The sequence below is a fragment of the Malurus melanocephalus genome, unplaced genomic scaffold, assembly GCF_030028575.1.
Source record: "Malurus melanocephalus ecotype Western Australia unplaced genomic scaffold, MMel_1.1 scaffold_36, whole genome shotgun sequence".
Lineage (NCBI taxonomy): Eukaryota > Metazoa > Chordata > Aves > Passeriformes > Maluridae > Malurus > Malurus melanocephalus.
This window is the reverse complement of record NW_026623268.1, coordinates 1158057-1180778: the sequence shown is the minus strand read 5'-3', so window position 1 is coordinate 1180778 and position 22722 is coordinate 1158057. Positions and strand designations below refer to the sequence as shown.

Sequence of the window (22722 nt, the reverse complement as noted above, 5' to 3'; positions counted from 1 at the left end):
AGCTTAAGTGATGGTTATGAACACTGGGTTGGTGACAGAATTACAAAGTGCTCCCAGGAGTACCAACATGTGAAAAAGACAGTTAACCTTTGCCACAGTGATTCCAACAGTCTCTAATATCTTAATAATTCTGTGTGCAATATCTTATTTTTTCGTTCTTTATTCTGCAGTTTTCAGCCTGAAGCAAACACTCACAATGGCCTTAATTGACCATATCAAAAAGATGGCAATTATTACTTCAGTGCTCATTCAACTTTTCCTCCCCCTTGTTTTATACCAAGATCACCAGCATTACAATGATAAGGGAAAATGAATTCATTTCAGGCTAGAAAGGCTTAAAGAAGGAAATAGGAAAATCCTTAGGGATTGAACAGATTTCTCAATAGTCAAATCCTGATAAATCAACGTTTTAATTTATTCTTTCTCCTCCCTATTCCAGATAACAGAATATATCATTCTTGACATGGTTTAATCATTTCTATAAAACAGCTCATGGAATTCTACCAGTATGATATGTAAGTTAGAGGTTAATCTATGTATTGTTATCTATGTTTGTTAATTATGTAGCACTGGAGTAGATCTCTACAGGAAGAGGCATTGTTTTGATATGAATGTTTCTATCAAAAGGAATCAAACACACAATTCTCAAGACTGTTTCACTGCTTCCTCTACTGTTTGTTAAAATCATGTCTATCTCCCTCATATTCTACTTTAGCTGCAACCTTAGGCAAACCACCCCATTTCATCTGTGATGTGGTCAGAATAGTAGTCTCTCAGTAAAATGAAAATCCCCAAAACAAATACCAGTAMGCAAATTTTCCAAATAACAAGAACAAGTTGTCTTCCTTGGGGAATCCCCTAATTCCTCTTATAAATGAAATGCTTGACGGTGACCTTAAACAAACATGAAGAAACCCTGAGCAAAAACATAATGAAACAAAAAATTAGGCAAACTAAATGTTCATATGTCCTCAGTCTCTTCCCATAATTCATTACAAGATTATGCAAAGCAAATATATCTTACCAAGTTCTGTTACATAGTTTTTTCCTTCTGAAGGCAAAGGAATGTACTGATTAGAAAAGAAGGTGCTTCCATAACCCAGGACAAAACCTTCTAGTCTGGTGTTTTGACTTGGTCGAAGATACCTCATGCAAACGGTGTCATCTGTGGCATTGATCTGAACCTTCAGACTCTGCCTTTTCACTGGAGAAAGAGTRAAAAAAGAGGAGATCAGAATGCATTTTCTTGCAATCACATATTCTGTAATGGAAGATGACAATATAATGATACAGGGCTGTTTAATTTGCTAGTAGCAAGCAACTGAGAAACTTCTTATAGGTGATGTCTCCTTTAAACCCAATGTATTTTAAAAAGTGAACTAACAGTTATGTAAAATAATGGTTGCCAACATGACTGTTTTTCCACTAGTTTAGCATTATCACTTGCTTTAACATCTACTATTGCAGTAGTAAAACCACGCATGAAGTAAGTGGAAAAAATGCAAGTGTTTTTTTCCTTTAAATGGACGAGTTATAGTAATGTTAGCCATATATTGGACCTATAGGTGTAAAATAGTACAAGTTTTTTGTTTGCTTTTTTTTTTTTGCTTGTTAGTAGAAAATATGAAATTTTAAAATTAAGTTAATCAGTTAATCACATAAAAAATTATGGTAGAGGATAAACAGTAACTAGATCCAAATAAAACTTTTACCATTTTTTCCCCCCTATGTTGGGCTGGAAATGTAATTTTGTAATTGGARTTATACCAGGACACCTAACTAACATAAATACTTTACTCAAAACTATGAAGAAACTCTTTTTAAACATTCATTTTTATGCTTTCCAGGGGAACAGCACATAAAGTAAGAAACATCTTGTATATCCATCTGCAAAAATTTAACTTGTAGCTAGAGAGAATGACTCACAACAGAACAACTAACTTTTTAGTCTACAAGTTGCTGTTTTGGCTACTTCTTGGTGGGGTAAGGGAGGATTGGCTTTTCCCTTTTCCTTCCTTGGTATGTACAATTTTAATATTCCCTTGTCACTGTTAGGCCTATCATATTTTCAGAACTGTTGAATTGCTGGCTTKTCCCCAAACTTACAACACCAGCACTGGACTAGTACATTTTGGGTTATTATTTCTCTTCTCATTCTCAAAAAATAAATTTTTATCCCCAACAGATTTTCTGGCATCTGCCCAAACATGAGTGCTGAAATGAACTTATCAGGAAAAAAAACAGAACTTTGCAGACAATCCTTTTACTCTGGGAATTAAATCCTGAAGAAGAACAATGAGATAAATGATCTATATAATATATCATCAAATAATAGGGTAGAGAGATATTAAACTTCCTTTTCTTTCTTTTTCTCCCTCAATCAACTCCCTTCCCGTTTTTCCTTTCTCTTTCTACCTCAGTAACTGCAGACTGATATTCAATGTTCCTCTAGACAAGTACATACTGATTCTGTGGCATCACCCCAAAATACCCTGGTTTTTTTTTTTAGAGAAATTCTAACAATTAGAGTTGCCAAGAGACCAAAAACCTCACTTTGTTTTAGTAGATGATTTGAGCATCTGCAGTTGTCTGCACACAAAATGTAAAGCCTTATGCCAAACACTTTATGCCTCTTCCCTTTATAGAAAGAAGAGTACAAGTAAAACTGATAGAAAACATCTGCCTCCCTTCCTTTATCTAAATACTGATCAAGAAAAATCATTCAGCCAGGAAACTGTCACAATTTTCCAAAGGCAACACTGCCAGGTTCCAGAAGACTGCAAGGCTTCTAAAAAACTCAGTTCTCTGGCATTTTCAGCAGTGCAATGCCTTCATGGGGAAAAGAGTGTTGGTTGYTTCCTAATCTCTGTGACATGCTAACTTGGTGTATTTTCAGAGCACAAGACTGCTGTGGGTGTGCAACTTGAGTATTGACAGGGCTCCAGACAGAACAAACCAGCAAGAAACACCAACAGAATTCATAAAGTGTCTTCATAAAGACACTTAGTAAAAAGTGATAACAAAGTTTAGGATTATTACACCTGATTGACTGTTTAAATTATGGATTTTGCAAAACCCTGAGTTTTGAGAATTGAACATTAATGAAATGATGACTCCTGGTCTGTATTGAGTATTCATGTCTAAGAATAAAGTAAGACTTACAGTACTTAATTCAAATATATTAATTTGATTTACATTATAAATTTCTTAATCAGTCTCAATGYTGAATTTACAAAAAAAAAGTGAAAATCTATTTAATTTTAAGTTTACAAAAATTTCAACCTTTTTTTCCTCACAATTGTATTTATATATCTACACATGCAGTTATTTTCTACATCAACTTGAAGACTTAATTCTAATTCAAGATTAAATTAAACTGGGTCTGATTTCAGATAGATAGATACCATTGTTTATTCACAAGTAATCAATTATAGTGACAAAATGTCTTGATTTTATTAAAGCTTTAAAACTCTCAGTGAGGTTTCCACAACTGGAAAGTCTAACCGGGATCCCAAAACAGTAGTAGCTTTGAGATAAGACCCCTTAGATCTCTTTTTCATATCTAGCATATTAAAACCACCAAGAGAGCTTTTAAAATCAAAGCCAGTTCTAGCAGAAAGTAAACAGGAATACTGTATTTTTAAAAAGAGCGAATAAGACAGGAAAGAAGAAAAGGAGACGAACTTGAACTATAAAAAAATAAATCCTTGTCTTCACCACCCTATTTCCACAAGGTGGGTCTTTCTCCTCTAATTTAAAGTACAATGATGGCCTGGATGGCAAAAAATACTACAGTGTCCCTGTAGAGTTTAGGAAAAAAATATTAGGTTGGAAAAGACCATCAAGATCATTTAATTCAATCATAAACCCTGCACTGTCAAGTCCACAACTCAACCATGTCCCCAAGTGCCACATCTACACCCCTTTTAAATATGTCCAGGGATGGGGACTCAACCTTAGGCAATCTGTTTCAAGGCTTCATGACCCTTTTGGTGAAGATATTTTTCCTAATATCCAATCTAAACCTTCCCTGGCACCACTTGAGGCCATTCCCTCAGTTGGGCCTTGACCCATCACTTGTAATTTGGGAGAAGAGGCTGATCCCCACCTGGCTACAYCCTCCTTTCAGGCATTTGTAGAGGGAGATAAGGTCACCCCTGAACCTCCTTTTCTCCAGCTCCTTCAGCTCCTCCTCATAACACCTTTGATCCAGACCCTTCCCTAGCTTTGTGGCCCTTTCCAGACATGCTTCAGCTCCTCAACACCTTTCTTGTAGCGAGGGGCCCAAAATCAAACCCAGGATTCAAGGTGAGGCCTCACCATTGATGAGGACAGGGGAGCAATCACTTCCCTCATCCCGCTGGCCACACTATTCCTGACCCAAGCCAGGCTGCCACTGGCCTTCTTGGCCACCTGGGCACACACTGGCTCATATCCAGCTGCTGCTGACCAGCACACCCAGGCCCTTTTTCACCAGGATGGCTTTGGGTTGTCATGACCCAGGTACAGGATCCAGTGTTCRGCCTTGTTGAAGGCACACAACATCCACAGCCTTTCCCTCATCCAGAGAGTCACCTTGTCATAACACAAGACAGGACAATTAGGCAATTAGGCAATCAGGACTGTCTTTCCTTAGCCATGTTGACTGGGCCTAAACCCCTGGCTGTCCTATACATGGTGCATGATAGCACTTGAGGTAATTTGTTCCATGGCCACCCTGGCACAGGARGTCAGACAGACAGACGGACCTGTAGTTCCCCAGATCTTCCTTACAGCCCTCCTTGTAGATGGATATCATATTTGCCAACTTCTGGTGAACTCCCCAGTTGGCCAGGACTGCTGATAAGGGATTGAAAGCAGCTGAGTGAGTGGCCCTGAGAGATCCCTCAGTACCTCAGGCAGACACCACCCAGCTCCATAAACCTGTGGGTGTCTCAGTGGTGCAACACCTCACAGACCATTTCCACTTGGCCTACGGGGGCTCCACTCTGCTCCCTATTCCCAAATTCCTGCTTAGGGGATCGAGTAGAACACCTCAAGAGCAACTAGTCTTACCAAGAAAAAAAAGAGGCAAAGAAGGCATTTAGTACCTCAGCCTTTTTCTCAGCCTTTGCCACTATCTCTACCCCTGCATGCAATGAAGGATTGAAATAATATTTATTTTCCTCTTCAGAGATACAGCTACAGCATCTGCTCCACACGCTTCTTAACTATCTTCTACCCCTTCTGTAGGCTCCCTGCTTACTATTCCTTCCCTCCCCACAGCAGAAGAGCCCCTGGATGGGAGGGGACAGTCAGTCTCAGCAAGAAMACTCTTCTCCCCTTGCTCCTGAAGKTCCAGCCTGGCCCAAAGAGCAGCAAAGAGCAAGGCAGACAAATCTCCCTCTTCCCTTTAACTTAGCTGCATGTTTTTCAGTGAAAATAACCGCTAAAGCAACAACACAGATGCCACACTTCACATGACTAAACCACATTCCTATTCATGGGCCGTGCGCATTCCAGAATCACTGAAAATGAGGGATGAATATTAACTGGTAAAACAATAAAAGTCGTTTCTGGAAGCATATGAAAAGTGGAGCATCCAAGGACAAGGAAAGTTTAATTCTACGTGCTTCACAAACACTGCCAGTCTAGTCAGGAGATGGCCAGCCTGGAGCAATACASATATAAAGGACTTCATGTAAATTAGCTTAGCAAATGGGGACTGGCCCCAGAAGCATATTAGCAAAATAGATTTCACTTGTGTTGATCTCAGAGTGTTTTGAACAACTAACCAGCAAAGCATTCTCATTCTGAGTAATATGCCTCTTTTAGTCACCACTCAGATAAATATTCGTAAAATATGACTGAATGGACAAGGGAAGTCACAGGAGCTTGAGTGTAATGGTACTGCGATAAGAATCTATTTGATTTTGTGAAAATAATTTTGTCATATAAGGATTTCAGACCTTTTTTGCCTGCATTTTCTTGATGAAAGAGCTGAGTGATTATCTAGATGCCCTCTAATTCCATTCATTTGTGTCACTTTTTGGCATTTGTTGGTGAAACTTTGGTCTCAAGTTTGCATTTCTAGTGCAATTCTTTTACATTGAGGCCATTTCCAAATGGAAGATTTTGAGATCTATAGCTGCCTCTGAAACACAGTCTTTTCACACTTGCCAACAGAAATTCCACACTGATCTGCAAGCATTCTCTTCAACAAAAGTCAGTTGATGGCCAAGATAAGCAGGAGAAACTGTGCAAAGCTCATCTGAAGCAAAAGCTCTACATTGAGTGCATCAGAGCACTTTCAGTGTTAGAATCACTCCAAGGAAAAGACTCTGCCTGTACTGGGGGACAATGAAAGACAGCTTGGGGAATCAGCTGCTTCTTAAAGAAACCAGCCACCAYCAACTCTGCAGAAAGAAGAAAATAGCTACCAGCATCCTGAACAATCCAGCTGGAAGCACCGTAGTTTGGCTTGTAGGAATGTTCAGGCAACGAGAGAGAAAAGCAAACAAATACTGAAACTTTCAGAAGTTTAGATGCTACCTTCACTCATACTACAGGTCTACTCACACTTTAAGTGTACATGGTCTTTTGTGATCAAACAGTCCTGTTTTTTGGTTTTCTCTGTAGAGTGAATAYCCTTGAACTCTGCCCTACAAAACAAGAGGGTGAATACAGCTGTACTGTATTACCGCAAATTTGGCTCTGTTGCCAGAATTCCTTTTGCCTTACATTGAAACTGTTTGTTTTCCACCATCTCAAAGATTTTAGGGGGCATGAAGGCAAGACCCAGCACTGCCTCCCAGAGTGCTAGACAAATGAAGTGTGCCTTATGAAAATATATTAGCACCATCTATTTGTAAGCATCACCTCACTTATTCAAATCATTCACAGCAGTGCTTTGACTTTCTAAATTTGGTATCATAATACCACCAGACAAGTTTTCAATGATAATCTAACACTATGAAACTTTTACTTTTACCTCTTTTATATTTTTGTATTTATTTYGGCTCCCAAACATGGAGAAATATTGGTTGTTTGGCTGCAAACCAAACAGAGCTTAAAATGGGAAACATTTAAAAATAGTTCTGTTTCTATGTAGTAGAATAAACAAGACACACTTCTAAAACAGCCACAACYACAAAATCATGGAATAATTTAGGGTGAAAGGAACTTCTGTAAGTCATCTAGTTCAACTCCCTGCTCAGGTTGCTCAGGGCCACATCCAGCTTAGTCTTGAACWCCTCCAAGGACACAGATTCCATAACAACTCTTGGGTAACCTGTTTTAGTGTTTAGCATACCTCTGTTTTTAAAAAAAGGCCTAATATCTAACTGGAATTTCCCATATTCCAGTTTATGTCCAGTGCTTCTTGCCAAATTACTCTGCACTTCTGCAGAAAATTTTTGTATCCCCCAGTCAGATAAGATCAAACATTGTCTTCAGCTTTCTCATGACAGATTAYGCAAAACATTAACATTCCTAGCCATGAAATTCACATTAACCAATACTCTGAATGATGAAAGTAGGTGCCATATAAAGAGGGTGTTAGGGGAAGGTGAGCTAACAGCCTTGCATATAGTTTTGTCATTTGCAAATGAAGTTCCCCAACTATTTTTTTTGAAAGTATTATTATGCCTACACTCTGCACACAAGTCTAATATTGCTCCAGAAGAATAGGTTGTCAACATGCAGCAGTTAACTCTGCAAAATATGAACATGCTCATCTGTCTACAAAAACGTAATTCATAAGCTCTCAACTAACACCTTCAAATTACTTTCATTTCAAAGACAGCAACTTTTCTCAGGGGTATCAACATTCTTTAGAGAATGCACACAGTGAATGAAACAACTTAAACTGTAATTTCCCTCTGAACTTCTTTCATACCTGGGGCCATTTTAGTAACTTAAATGACATGAGAAATTCACTACTAAAAGAGTACAAGTAGTTGTAACATGCAGCAGGGAAACTCCTCAATGCTGGTGTTCAGCTGAAGGCAGTGACTCCCTAGGAAGCGATGTGCTGTGAGGGCCCAGGGTCAGCCCCATCCCTTCCTGCCCTTTCTCACAACACTTTCAAGGTTACTGACACCTTTTCTCCATTTATTTTCATTAATGCTATTCAGAAACATGCTGCCCTTAACTGATATAAACTAAATAGATACTTCTCAAAGAAAATCGTTAGAACATGTATATTTTGAAACAGGTTTTAAAACTTCCTTTGCCAATTCCTCTGTKGCAATCACTACAGTTCAGAACTGAGTTAATAAGCTGTACTCATCAGTACTTTAGGACCAGTTAGGTCAATGCAGAGGTAAAGATGCAGTTATCATCAATTCCTATTTATATGTATCTACATAAAACATTGTGCAAAGGAAATTGGTCATTCATATGCTGCCATTTCTTTCACTTATTGTCTGGTCATTCAGGCACTTCATTGAAGCTCCATTTCCATCTTTATCACAGTCTTCCTGACAAAGCTCCTTAAATATGCCGGTTTAAAAATATTTTTGACTGGATTTAGTCGAGTAGCCATCTTTATTTTAAAGGGGCAAAGCTGAAAAAGAGTCTGATTTTAGACTTTAAACCACTACAGTAGTGCAACCCCCAACTCCAGTTCTCATTCTGCTGGTCATTTTCCATTATTTGTTAAAATAGGACACAAAACTGAAACAAGAAAGAAAACTGTTGTTTGAAAATAACCAAGCCTGCAGCTCTGATGGAAATGGGAACAGGAATTAAACTTCTGAAAACTTCTTTGGAATTACTTAAAACACCTTGACTCTGCCTCCCCTTGTGMGACACTGTTTAATTTTTATTTTAAAACTTAGAAAATTCAGCTCCTTTACTCCTCTCGGTAAACTTAATTTGGTGTTTGATGGTAAAAAATTAATTTAAATAAAATCCAGCAGTGAACAATTAAACATTTTTGAAGGATAGGGACAAAACCAAGCCTGTCCATTATTTTCAATGCATAATGCCTCTGAAACTCCTTCAAGTTGAATCATTTTTGACAGATACCACTTTTAAAACTAACGGCACACACATTTAAAAGAAGAAGAAAAACCCCTTCTTAATAAAACAACCGGAAACTTTTACTTCAGTTTAGATTACWAATCACTTCTTTGCAGTAGGATAAAGCTTAACTTGGATCTGATGTCATCAGGTTCTCCAGAACTTTATTCCTCTGGATTTACTCTCAAAGCTCCTTGTTTGTTATTGTTTTTTTCCAGGGTGGCCTGGCATGTATTTTTCTGGATGTAATTTCACCTGGACAGAGYTGATGAGGCAGTGACTGCATCTTGCCCAGAAGAGCTGTCTTTCCAATCCTGGCTTCTTCTCCAAGGAAATGAGTCCAAGGCAACTCCACCCTGGCTGAGTTACGAGGAAAACTGTGTCCTGGCCAAAGAACCTGACAGATTCTRCATAAATATATTCAATAAATGCAAGCAGAAGACTACAGGGAGCAAGAAGAATCTCTCAAATATTCTAGGTCTAACTCTCTTTTTTAAGCTTTTTAAGAGCACCAGTCAATGCAAACACCAAAAGAGAAATGTGGTCTTTGGACATTGCCGCATATAAGGTGATCATATTTTAGAGCTGATCAGCTGAATAMAAGTATGGACTTTCTTTAATAACAGCTACTCGATAGGAAAAGCTCAAYAAAATACTAAGAACTTGATCAGATGATGAATTCAAATGCTGTTGGTCTGGTTCTGCCCATAAAGTATAAAYACATTGAAATGATTGGTATTAAAGACCACAGACCTTAATGCAAGTTTTTTATAACTCTGTTCATGAGCAGGCAATGTATTATCACTGCCATTACCTACTCAGGGACAGGCAGGGTTTGGCATCACAACTTCCTAAAGCCACTTTTCATTTAGTAATATCAGTGCATTTTTTAAGAATTGAAAATCAAAGGCAGAATGAAATACACTATCTGGACCTGCAGTCACCTTTTCTTCTGTGAGCAGAGTGAAGACACTATATTTTACAACCCAGGATGTTCGTGTTTTATGACTGAGTGCACAGATAATCTGCTACATGGGTTACTATGTCCCCAGACTGTATAAGGGACTTATCTCTTACAGCCAATTTGGTATCTATCTATTCTTTACAAGTGATCACCATTTATTACATCATAATACATAATTTTTTGTTCACTGTGTGARTACTCATCTGGGGATCTTCTGAAACTCCTCAGAAGGAATCTTTCAAAAGAAAAATACCAAAATAATTGATGACAAGAAAGTATAAATTCTACTGTTTTAGAATAAATTAACATTTAAAAAATCCCAAGAAGTAAAAAATTGAAATTTGCATGTTTATATGTGTTAATAGAGCAAAAAGGTAGTCATATTATGAAATTCTCTTCTGTGCTAAGTATTTATTTGCCAWAATCCAAGCAGTCAAAAGAGCAAGTCTTTAGCTCAGTATTCTATAACATTGGTTTAGATGATTTTAAATCTAACTTTGTTTTACCTCCTTCTCTGATTCAGCACATGGTTATTTTATAACCACAAAACAGCTTAAAGACAGTAGTATTTAGACAGCTAGCAAGATTTACAAGCCGTACTAAGAGAAAAAATTTGAAACTAGCATGTACTTCCAACTGATTAGTTGCAAATTAATCTGTAAGTCTCAGAMCCACCACCATGTCTAGTTATGTTTTAAAATTGTTGCCTTTTCTATTTTAAATCCAAAGAGATGGAWCCCATCCTTTTATGCACTAGTTCTCACTTCTAAAATGATCCCTTATCRCTAGTGAATAAATACATAGAGCACYGCAAAACAGACCAACTTCATAAATCCAGGAAAAAAGCAAAATCAATGACTAGGGGTACACAGAGTGCGTTACCCATGAATGAAGCCTGAATAAATAAGTCATGGAGCTTAGAGAAAAAGTACATAAAAAGATATGATGACAGTATCCAAATATATATGGCAAACAAACAAATCCCTGAGGAAAAGCAGTATGAATAAGTTCTGCTCCATATCTGTGAAGAGAAGTGACAAACTGCAGCAAGGAAGATATCTGGAAAACTGATACAGGCAGTTATACTCTGGAAAAACTGTCTCCGGAATAAGAACAAAGTGGTCAAAATGAGTTCAGGAAGTCCATTCCAGACCTATGTTTCCTTGTAAAAAATGACTATTTTTCCACCTAAAGGCTAKTATTTTTCTTCTTTACCTCTGACTATGCACCATAAAGCCTCAAGGAGAGCTGTGCATGCATTCCAATATCTCACTTCCTATTTCTAACCCATGGAAAATGAAAATCCAATAAGACATGATCTCTTCAGTATACAGATAAGCTTAAAAGAACAGCCAGGGAGAAGCAAGATTTATTTGTTATGTGAGAACAGAAARATATCTGCATGCTTGAGTAAAGGTAAGACAGAGYATCCAAGAAACTGCAAGYTGTTCCCCCTAACCTCAGTCACCARAAGAAAATCACACTTCTGCACATGATGARCAAGAAGGGGATTCGAAACAACCAGAGAAAATACCAAGGCCGGTCAGTCTGGCAAATTCTGCTGCCTTCTGTAATGTTATTACTGGCTTTATATTCACCCCTTTCCCATTGGATGCAATTTACTTCAACTTTGGCACAATTTCCACAGGTACTATTCCTGCCAGACTGGCGAAATGCAGACTGGATGCCTACATTGCAGACTGGATGCCTACATTACATTACATTACAGGGCAGATGGAAAACTGGGCTCAAAGAAAAGCAGTCAGTGGTTAAAAATCCAAAGCCCTCTTCGACAGTCTTTCTGGGTCCTCAGCAATATCCAGAGTAATTCCTGTACTCATTTCAGTGAGGGACAATGTTTTGTGCTTTGTGTACACTTGGGAAAGAAATTGGGTTGGGCAAATAGAAGCAGGTGATTTGTCCATAATGACCTGCTTTGAAATTGAAGGAAAACAAACTAGATTAAGATGGCCATTGAGAAATAGGTAAAATTCGATTTGTAAATCCCCCCATAATGCTGGACATAGTTGAAGCAGGAATCTTTAAAAAAATATGCATTAAAAGATGAAAATGGGATTATCCTTTCTCTGAGGTCACAGTGGTTTTCCACTTCCAGCGTTGCAACCATCATATGATCACATAAAATAACTGCATTCTCTGCTCAAAATAACACCCAAGACACACACGACTTCAAATAGTGCAAGGATTAGTAGCTCTGAATGGGCACTTGGCAAAGCTGCTTGCAATACTCTGTGTTAACTTTGGAATAAATTCCCCMCTTTTTAGAGGCAGACAGATGATAAAGCAATTAAATAGCTGAGGCACACATAAGATTTTTTAGCTGGTTTTGTATATCAAATGCTAAACTCAGAAAGAGTAAGAATACTTTGTCAGTTAACAAAAACAGTACTGAAATTAGAAATTCTACTGTGCTTTGACAACTATGATTTGGGCTTTTCAGTGCAGGCAAGTCTGTCAACAAAGCTTTTAGCCAGTTACTTCCCTTCAGTTTAGAGAGCTGAAGACACAAACAAACAAACAAAATATAGATTTTAAAAAAATTGCCCTATGTTTCCAAAAGTGCAGTCAAAATAAAGTGGTTTCACTTATGTTCTTGGTCTCCAAACTGAACGTTCTCACACATGTCTGTGACACTTGCTGGACACAGCCCAGWCCTATAAGGATTGATTACAACTGCACAAAGTTTTTCCAGCTGGAAAATGTATCTCATCTTGCACCATTAAATGAGACAGATCTCAAGACTGATGACCTGGCTTCTTACTACTACTTCCAAAAAAAAMMCCAAAAAACAAACAAACACACAAAACAATAAAAGACCCCAACAGATTAAGAAAAATCAGAGGTGATCCTTTTTATCTTCTATATTGTTCCACATTCTGAGTTTGCAGAGATCAAAGGAAAAGTTCTACAGTTCAAACACAGCTGGGGAAAGAAGTCACTATTTGACAGTGCATCTTTAATTTAAGGAAGTACAAATAAATACTTCATAAGTTTAGAATGTATTATTGAATTCCTAAACTTGACAGAAATTCTTTTTCAGCATTATGAACACATTATGAAGCAGAGGCATTGTTAACTTGTTTTAAGAAAATTAAAATACGGAGTAAATGGTTCTAAATCAGTGGATTACAAAAAATCATGGACACCAAGCCTAGTAAGTATACAACATGTAAAATAAAAGCTGTGGTTATGATTGAGYACTAAGATAAGACAAATACTTATTTTTGCTACTGAATATTTTTTATCTTTTCTCCCACATATTTCCATTCCTACCCATAGACTTTATGTTCTCTGAATATATTTCCAAATTCTTTATCTGTTGCATCACCTGCTCTATTTTCACCATGTTGCCTKTTATCTACAGAGATGAAAGAAAGCTACAGGAAGTAATATCTGTTTCCAACCTAACTTTCAATATTTACTTTTTTTTAAAAAATAAATTATCCAGCCACTGTTCCATTGAAAGAAAAATGCCAATAAAAAATGCTACACAAAAGGAAGGCTTATTAAAATTCTGGGGTAGGATAGGGACATTTACCTCAGTGCACAAAACCATCAGCCAAGCAATCTTTCTATGCCTGACTTTGCACTTTTACTTGTGGTTCTCTCAGGCATGTATCCAAMTGCTCATGGAGAATTTATGGTATGTAGGAAGCTATGTCTCTCTTGTTACTGATCTCGTAACCCAGTGTGCAGTAGATTACATTAATTCCCAAGGAATGCTCTCTGACTTAAGAGTGTATTAAGTACACAAATAACACTTCACGACTTCAGAGGTTTAAAATGAGATAGTCTTCCCTGTGCCAGTTTTTTTTTTTTTGACAACTGACAAGTGTTTTAATACTGCAAAAACAAATTAATGGAAAAAAGTCTAGAAGGGGCAGTCATGGAAAAAATTAGTCACAATGCCTGAAGTTTCAACAGGGCATAAAAGAGATTATTCCCTATATGTGGTGGAGTATCTGTAATTTTTTGACATCCTTAATACTRTGAGTAACAACATTGGCGTCAAATAAATATACTAATAGCATATGATGTCCCTTGCTAATTTCTGTAAGTATTTCTGAGTGGAAAGGGAACAAAATAAACATCTGTTGCATTACTGAGAAACTGCTTTCTAAGAATTCATGGCTGTACATTAACAACATAGTAATGCTTTTATCAACTGCCATTTGACAATGTTGTGGTCAAATTGTGAGAGTACAGGGGATTAATAAAAGTGTGAAAGAWTTTAAAAATTAATTTTTGATGCAAAGCATTTACCAAAAATGAGCAMGTTTCCACAGTGCCTTTATGAGTTCATGTCCATGCCTCAGTGTACAGAGAATCTGTGTGAAATCATACTCATGACTTCCTTACTTGTGTGAAGGTTAACTATAGATTTTCCATTGGTGCAAAAATCCCCAAATCTGCCAGCAATTCAAAAGAAGTTCTTCAGCTAAAAATAATTGCATAACTAGTATTTTAATATTTGAAAAAAAAACTTATTTACGTTTATACAACTTTATTAACAAAGGACTTAAATTAACTCCTACTCCATAACACTGAGTCGCATCATGTATCAACTGCTAAAGAGCACTGAATTACCAGCGCGAGCAAGGAGACATTTTTATTGGAATTGCCWTTTTTTGTGTTCCTCATAACTAAGCCAAAGAGCAGGAAGGAATGCTGTGGAGATACAATGTCGGTGCTTGTCAGATCAGAGCAAAAAGCTGGTCTTCATCAATAGGATAGGAAATGACAAGCTGCCAGTGCGGAGCAATTTCATAGTCCTGTTCACACAATAAATTGCTGTTTGTAAGCTTTATGACAAAAAAATGGCACCTATTGATTCAAGCTGAACATGAAACCCCATCACTTTTAACTGAGTCAACCCTTCACCAAACTAAGTGAACTCATGGTTCTTAAGCCTGAGTGCTGCCATTTCTCAAACTGTGAAACAAGTTGCACACCATGCTATAAATAAAAACTCTGCCCTGCCATTTAATCCAGCTACTTCAGTAGTTTGTGTGAGCCACGTAATGGAACTCTGCCAAAACTTTCAGGTCAGACAGTAGAGTTCTCTTCCTATTGTTTGTATCCCAAAGCTCAATTTCTTACTAACTTTCAGACTGTTTCACCCATGTCTTTATTGTCAGCATATGTTTGTGCATGTCATACAGACACCTTGAGATTTCAGAAGAAAAGTGATAAGCGATAAGGTCTGAAAGTCTTGTAATTTTCTGTGTGCGTTTTTCTTGTTCATGTATAGGCTTGAACTGTGGAAATGAGGTAATCTAAACTGCTAGAAAATGTTTTAACTTTCAAGTCAGAAAACAATCTTCTGGGATATTTCAAGCTTACATATTTGTATTTTTGAACCAAAATTTTATGTGTTCTAAAATTACTCCAAACTTTTACATCATAGAAAGAAAAATTAAAGTGAATAATTAATATAAAGCAGATAGTGCAAGCAGCTGACAAAAGGAGAAAAGTCTTTTTGAAATGCGAGTTTAAAAATAATATTATCCCATATACACTCACAGCCCTTTAAAACTGGCCAGGTTCCCAAAGYATTAATTATGTAAACTCCTATCAAGCACTCTGTGGCCATTTATAGATTCATAAACTAATGCCACAACTGCAGGTGATTGGAGAGACTATTTTCTCACTCTGTTGAACCATGCTTTTCCTGAGCAAGTTTCAAGATTAATGCAAAACCTTAAAACTATATAAAAAAATGCAGAAATAGCCCTACAAAAAAAATTCCCTCATACTTTGAGATTCCATTTTGCCACCAGTTCTTCAGCTTAAGAAAGAGTATAGCATTACAGTTTCTTATTAAGTACCTACAGTGATACTCTGGTGTTAGCACACAACACACACACAAAGTAAGTCAAAATCAAATCACATGTAGATGTTTAGGCACTTCATTAAGCTGGGTTTTATTGAAGTGGGTTTATTCACATGCAGCCCTGATGCCTGCTGACATATTTGCTCAATGTAAACAGAATTTACAAAAGAGCCATGGCTACAATTAGCCAAAGACTCACTTCATTTATTTTTCTTCCAGATGATGCCCTAAATAATTCTAAATTATTGCAATGATGGACCTAAGTAACAACTCTAAAGCATTTTAGACAACCCAAGTTAGATTTGTCTACCAAACTCTGAACAAGTGCAGCAAATAACCCCTTTCCAGACTGGGAGAAAAGCAGTTTTCATCTCATAAAAACTCATTCCCTACCTCCCTGCCTTTAGGTCTAGAATCTCCATTGCTAGTGCCTCAGCTCTTTACCAGCATTTTATTCAGYAGCTCTGCAGCAGTGAAGATTCTGTGTTAACATTCTTACTGCAGTCTCCTGCAACCTTGCCTGGGTATGTGCACACTTTGATGACACCACTTTGGTTAAGCAGTGAGTTCAAGAATGTTCAATTCTGGTCACAATAACTACAATCACCACTTCATGAACAGTAGAAGTTCAATGGTTGGTTCAAAACTTAACCTGCCATTTCTTCACCTGATRTGACACACAATTGTTTGCTCAAGTKGGGAGGTTTAGAGTTGATATAGCCAGAATAAAATGACACATGATTGCTGTGTTTGGAGGGATGGTGGACTGGAAAAGTTGGCACAGGCCTTGCCCACACAAAGGTTTGATTCCTGATGCTGCCAGTAGACATCTTCATGATCACTATTCTCACAGMAAAATGAGACAAATACKTATYTCACAAAGCAAGCTTGCATTACATACAAGTTGTCCTGTACTGTAGAAAAAMCATTTTTTAACTAAGAGCATTTGAACTGAGGCCTATCAGGYAAATCTGAGCAGGATMTGGCCAGTTTCCAGCTGCCCTTTTYCACTTGGGAAGAYACTGAACACYGGGCTGCTTTGCTAATGGTGCCTATTTTAGGCTGCAGCCTTCCCAGAACGTGAATCCCTGCTTCTGTTCTCTCCAAGATTCACCAYGCCAGTCAGTAGGACTCCAACCACCTCCTGTAAGGCAGTAGTCAAGAATGCTCCACAGCAACAAATTTATCTTGCTCACAAACAATTTCAAGCCTGCACTTGAATGTCCCCAAGGAAAATAAATCCACTAGGAGCTGCATGAACAATTCTGACTATGGCAGGTCACTGCTAGCCATTTTTTCCCCCTGGAGCAGACAGAGCTTTTTGTTTGCACATGCAGTGTGCAGTGCACACCTGGTGAGTCCAAGTGCTGCAAAGAAGCCTCAAACTCATTGTCCATTCATCAGTCAACAAATRCACAGACTATACTATCCATACACAGTAGGTCTAGCCCTGGAGAAGCAGCAGGATTTAGCCTATAGCTCTTCTCTCAAGTGAATTATGTAGCTTTTCCTTCTGGAACAGCTAGATCCAAAGATTATATGAAGGAGGGACGAAAAATAGCATTCAAAACTTTGCAGACATGAAAATGAAAACGTTATAGAGTGGAAGAGTATATAGATTACCCAGCAGTGAGATCATTTTGGAGGCATTCACGTGCAATGGAATTTAATTCTGGCAGAACCCACCCATATGTATCATCACAATGTTGCACCACTGCCTGTGCCAATACAAAAATGGAGTTCTGCTATTACAGATTATCTTTGAACTCAGAAGCCTGACRCTCAGTACARGGTTTTGATGTTTATGTGCAAGCCTAGGACACAACTGTCTGCATGRTAAGATAACTTTGATTAAATGAAGTGCTATAATGGTAACATTCTTAAAGRCTGTTTTCATTTTCAGTAAAGAATGAACCAAATTTGCCATGACATACTTAGTGACTGAAAACCCTTGTCACTCTATTATGCCAGTTAAAGGATCCCTTTTAAATTTCTCATTAGACTTGTCACTTACGTGCCATTAAACAAAAGAAAAGTATTACACAAAAAAAAACCCCAAATTAATTTCACACTTCTTTTTCCAGACACAACAAAAAAATGAAGTTAAATAATTTAGTCAAACTGGCCCTTCTTTATAAGAATGTTTTTCAAATGTTAATGCATTGTGCATTTTGAAAAATAGTTCCAAGAAAGGTGTTTTGCAAACCATGGGGAGAGTAACATATAAACCACATACCATTTCAGTCCTTTTGTGATATTTTGATATGCCAGCTTCATTGCATGTTCAAAACCCCACAACTTTTAGGAAACTTTTCCCTGTCTTACAAGTTTTGCCCTTCCATCCTACAGCTAAAGGATGTAAAGGGGTTCTTCTAGCAGGAGGGGAGAGGGCAGTACAAAAGTTTAAGATTTGGCTGTTGCAATATAACTGTGATACGTTGAAATAACTCTACATCGTTCTGTTTGACACTAGAAAATGAAAACACATGCTCTGCTTGCTAAGATGTATTACAAAACATAGCATAGCTAGCAGACTTAGCTAGGAATAAAATTAGCCTATTCCYTCCACAAATGTCAAAGTTTGGGAGTCTACTGTAAATACAGCAATCAGTCTCAAAGGGATGTCAGCTATAATGACCTTAAGTACAAATATTAGCTAGTAGCTATCTGCAATATCAGACCAAACATATTCAGTTCTTTCAAACAGAGAAACAAATCCTCAGGGTAAAACTATTATTTTTTCCTGCTTATCYCCACAGCTGACAACTGTAGATACAAGGAAGTTTTGGATCTGGTTTTCCCTACAGGAGTCTGTAAATCACACTGTTTCACATGGTCCCCAAAAAAATGTCAAGTCTGTATTCTTTTTTCCTAAGAAGGCAGCAACCAGAAGGAAGGTGAATTAAGGTTTCCTTKGTCCTTCCTGGACAGCAGGAGCAGGAGAGGCCTGAGTCCTGGAAAGTAGAACAAGGATGGGCTTGAATTCCACTCTACCTGATGACTAATTCAAGTAGTAGGAAAACCACACTGGTCAGAAACATGTCAAAAAGTCTCCTGAAAACAAACCAGAAAAACATTCAGACTTTTTTAAAAATTACTTCTTAAAACTTCAGTCTTGTAAGAAGGGATCAACGCCAAATTCTTTTCCACTCTAACAAAGTAAAACAGAACATGAAGACAGACAAAAGCTATTGAAAACAGAGATTGTAATGAAAAAAAAMCCATTTCCATGCACATCTGTGCTGTAACTGGAAAGTCAAATGACAAAATCAAAAACATGAAATGCTTTTTTACCAAACACTAAGAACTTGTTCCACAACTGTTGCCTTCAACGTTCGTATCAGCTCCAACTGGAAAGATGCCAATGAAACACGGTTTACAAGGCAGTACAATCTTGTGGATTGTGTCCYGTAACTTGTTTATTCTGGATTCTGTGGCTTTGYTTTCTCATMTCTGTCTCAGATCCGSCATGCTCTGCTTACCAACTCGTCTCTAAAGACAAGACTTTTTGTCTGCATTTAATTCYTGTCTAGAGAGGCGACACTGCATTCTTTAAGAATAGAACTTTTCTGTTACTCAAAGCCATAACAACTGGMGACAGTATGACAAGTTATGATTCTGACACCTATACATTGCCACTGTTTCCACCCACCAATAAAGTACAACAGTGTTGAACTACAGAATTGGGTATGTTGGACAGCAGTGACATAATGGCAAAAGGGAAGAGAYGAAAGTAAGTGGAAAATTTCTAATTAAAAGAAAACTTCAGAAGCTAGACGAAACAATGGATGAAACTGTATCATCATCTCGCACTCTGCTGTTCTGTGRTCCCTCACAGTGTCCACAGGCATTGACTCCAGAATTTTCTTAGCACCTGATCCACCATATGAAACACAAACATGATTGGCAAAAACCCACTGCCTTCATACTAAAACACGATACCCACCAACTTTCCTTTTCATTGTCTTTGCTTATTATTTCTCCAACAATGCTTTGAAGTCAAACTAATGAAAGAATTCATTAATAATGAACACTCTTTTGTGAACAGCAATATTTTTTTTTTCATCCTAGTAAAACACACACTTGTGGAGGTGAAAATACAAAAATCTGTGGRAAAAGGGAGTAATTTGTGTTGCAGCCTCCTACCAGCACATTTGCACACAGGCTCTCAAACAGCTCTGGAAGTCACTGTACTGGCTCTGTTCCTCTGCAGCTGCAGGAGGCAAGATGTTCCTTCCACCTTGTACCACTGAAAGGAAATCCCAGTCCATGAGACATGGGGTCAGTGTGTTTCACCTCCTGGAGAAAAGATTTGAATGCTAGAATTGCAAAGTGCTGGTAAGAAGGGCAGGATTTACTCTGATAACCTGTTCCCACAAGTACCGGCACCACCAGAAAGAGAGTTTGGCTAGATAGTTCTCCTKCAAGTTCCAAGAACTTGATTTCACTGTTCCCCGGAAAGCAAGAGCRACTCTGAAGCCTCAGTTACATACTTTGTGACTTAAAGAGCTCAGGAATTCACTGGAATTTAAGCTTGCATAGCAAGGCAGAGTAGCATTCTTAGAAGAATATTACCACTATGTATCTTCACTTTTAAAACACTTTGAGATTCAAATAAACTCTTTGTTTATAAAAAGTGTCTGCACTCCCTATCAAATAAGACAATGCTGTAGAAGACAACMATTTGCACATTTCCAGATAGCAGCTAAGTACTAATACACTTGCTTTTGCAAYGCAATTCTTTCTAAATAGTAACTGGAGATATAACTGCAGCTACAAACAAAAGAATTAGACTGGTGTTTCCACTCTGCAATGGGTGAATCTTAAAAAAAGCTATTTCACTGAAAAGAAATGAAGTTTCCACCTGCAGCTTTATGCATTTGGCAAACAGAACTTCGCTTCTGCAATGTTATTTTAGGACAGGAAAAAAAAAAAATGCACGCCAGAGTTAATCTTGCAGTGGATTAGAAGCTTTGTCTGAATTTCACAGTCAGCATAAATTTAGAGCCACTATTCTACAGCAGTGAGCAGAAAGTCCAKTGAAACAATTAAAAAAAGACAAGCACTGGAAAAGTTCCTTCCCTCAATATAGGCAATACCTACAAGATTCCTCTCTGGTCAGCACAGTCCTCTCTTAAGCCCTTTTTTGACAAAACTCAAGTCTTAAAGTTAACTTGACTTGAGCTGCACATGTGTCTATTACTCCCAGACTACACATTGTCCCGTTATTAGCAGCGTGCAGAAAACTCCACACTGGCTCCAGAAAATGAGATTAAAAGAATGCTATTTTCAAAAGAACATCACCAGAGGGAAGAAAGAGAAATAATGAAATCTTGAAATAAAAAAGGTCTCTTAAGGAGGGGTGGATGGTGAAAAATCACCTCCACTYCCCAAAATGCATCTAGATCCTCCTTCTATAGAACAGAATCTCCTAGGAAGCCCTCAAAGTGCTTATTTCTTAATAAACATTCTCATAACTAAATCACAGCTTCCTCTAAATGTCAATGGCTGCAGGAGAACACAGATCCGAAATGCATTACAGAGCACGGTGGACTCAGGCAGGCACTTCCACAAAGTGAGAGCAATACGTGCAGTACAGAAACAGTTGTGAAATTGCTGCTTTAATGCCAAGGCACTACRAAGTGTTTCACCATCCAGATAGAGAAATATTCATTTAATTTTATTCTCTGACTGTTCTTCCTGCAGTGAGCAATAAAATACTAGTGAAATGCCAATGTTATGCGTGTCATATTACCAAGGAAGAGAAGAGATCGCTGCCAGCTTTGCAAATTTACTGTACTTCCAGACTGGGAGAAAGACATAGTCAAACAAATATTCACACATTTGGAGTGTTTTTTCTTCCTGTATAAATTTTAATTTATGATATTTCTCTCCCTCAAAAGACATGCAACCTGCTACAGTACTCAATTCCTACTGAATTGTTAAGGATGTATATAAAGGGAAAGTATACAAGCTCTCTCAAAGATGGAACTGAAACCTTCCACCAGCAACACAGGGTGCTTCTAAGTCATATTTTCTCTAAGATATTAAACCACAGACCTCCACACTGCTGCCTGAATCACCATAAAATCATTAAATACATTAATTTTGTTTCATTGTACTTTTCACTAGAGTCATAAGATACCATGAAAACTTTTGAACTTATTTTATTCAAGAGCTTTAAGTTTGCTCTCTTATACCTGGACTCTGCACTTTTCACTGACCTTCTTTCATCTTTTCTATTATCTTTAATCATTCCTAATGCTGAAAGCAAATTTCCATAGCAAAACACAGGCATTAAAAACCCCAAAGCCCCAGAACAGAAAAACAAACAAACCCCCAGAAAGTTGTCATAGCTACTTGCCTCTTGGCAATTTCTGAGTATTTCCCAGGTTTAGTGCAATATATCCACAGAAAAGGAGGCAGACAAATCTTGACATCATGGTCACAAACCCACGCTCGCACTGGGAATGGCTCTGACAGGTATCACACAAAGTGCTGCAGCTGCATTTAAGTACACCGTTCTCTCTGTGACAAGAGGCAGCAACACTTTGACACAAGCTTAGTTTACACAGTGGGAGGAGACCGGATGACATCATTCACTCCCACTGCAAAACGAGAATTAGCATTAAAAAAATATTATCGGGCTCCCCTACAATAATCTTCTGGGGTCTGTTACGAGGTCTTTTCCACAACTAAGGGTAAGAGATTACTATTTCATTACTTACATTTCMTTAAAGTAAAATCATGAATATCAAACTTTCTATTAACTGAAAAGTGATCTGAAAGGCATTTTCACTGTTTGATCCAAGAAAGCTGGACTTAAACTGCAAAAACAGCATTTGCAGTACTCAGAGAACTGTTTGCTATATTGACCTCAGTATTTTTGCAATCTCAACAT

At 37.8% G+C, this 22722-nt stretch overlaps 1 protein-coding gene across 1 annotated transcript in view; it reads right to left on the bottom strand.

Moving 5' to 3' along the window:
- ABI3BP (ABI family member 3 binding protein) overlaps nucleotides 1-22371 on the bottom strand; it is a 135799-nt gene extending 113428 nt beyond the window's left edge. Inside the window, exons 1-2 of the mRNA XM_057364125.1 lie at nucleotides 22186-22371; nucleotides 1025-1204 (exon numbers count right to left, since the gene is read on the bottom strand). Coding sequence (XP_057220108.1) covers nucleotides 1025-1204; nucleotides 22186-22264 — 259 coding nt within the window. The 5' untranslated portion in view covers nucleotides 22265-22371. The remainder of the gene's footprint in view (nucleotides 1-1024; nucleotides 1205-22185) is intronic.
- Between the last annotated feature and the right edge of the window lie 351 nt (nucleotides 22372-22722).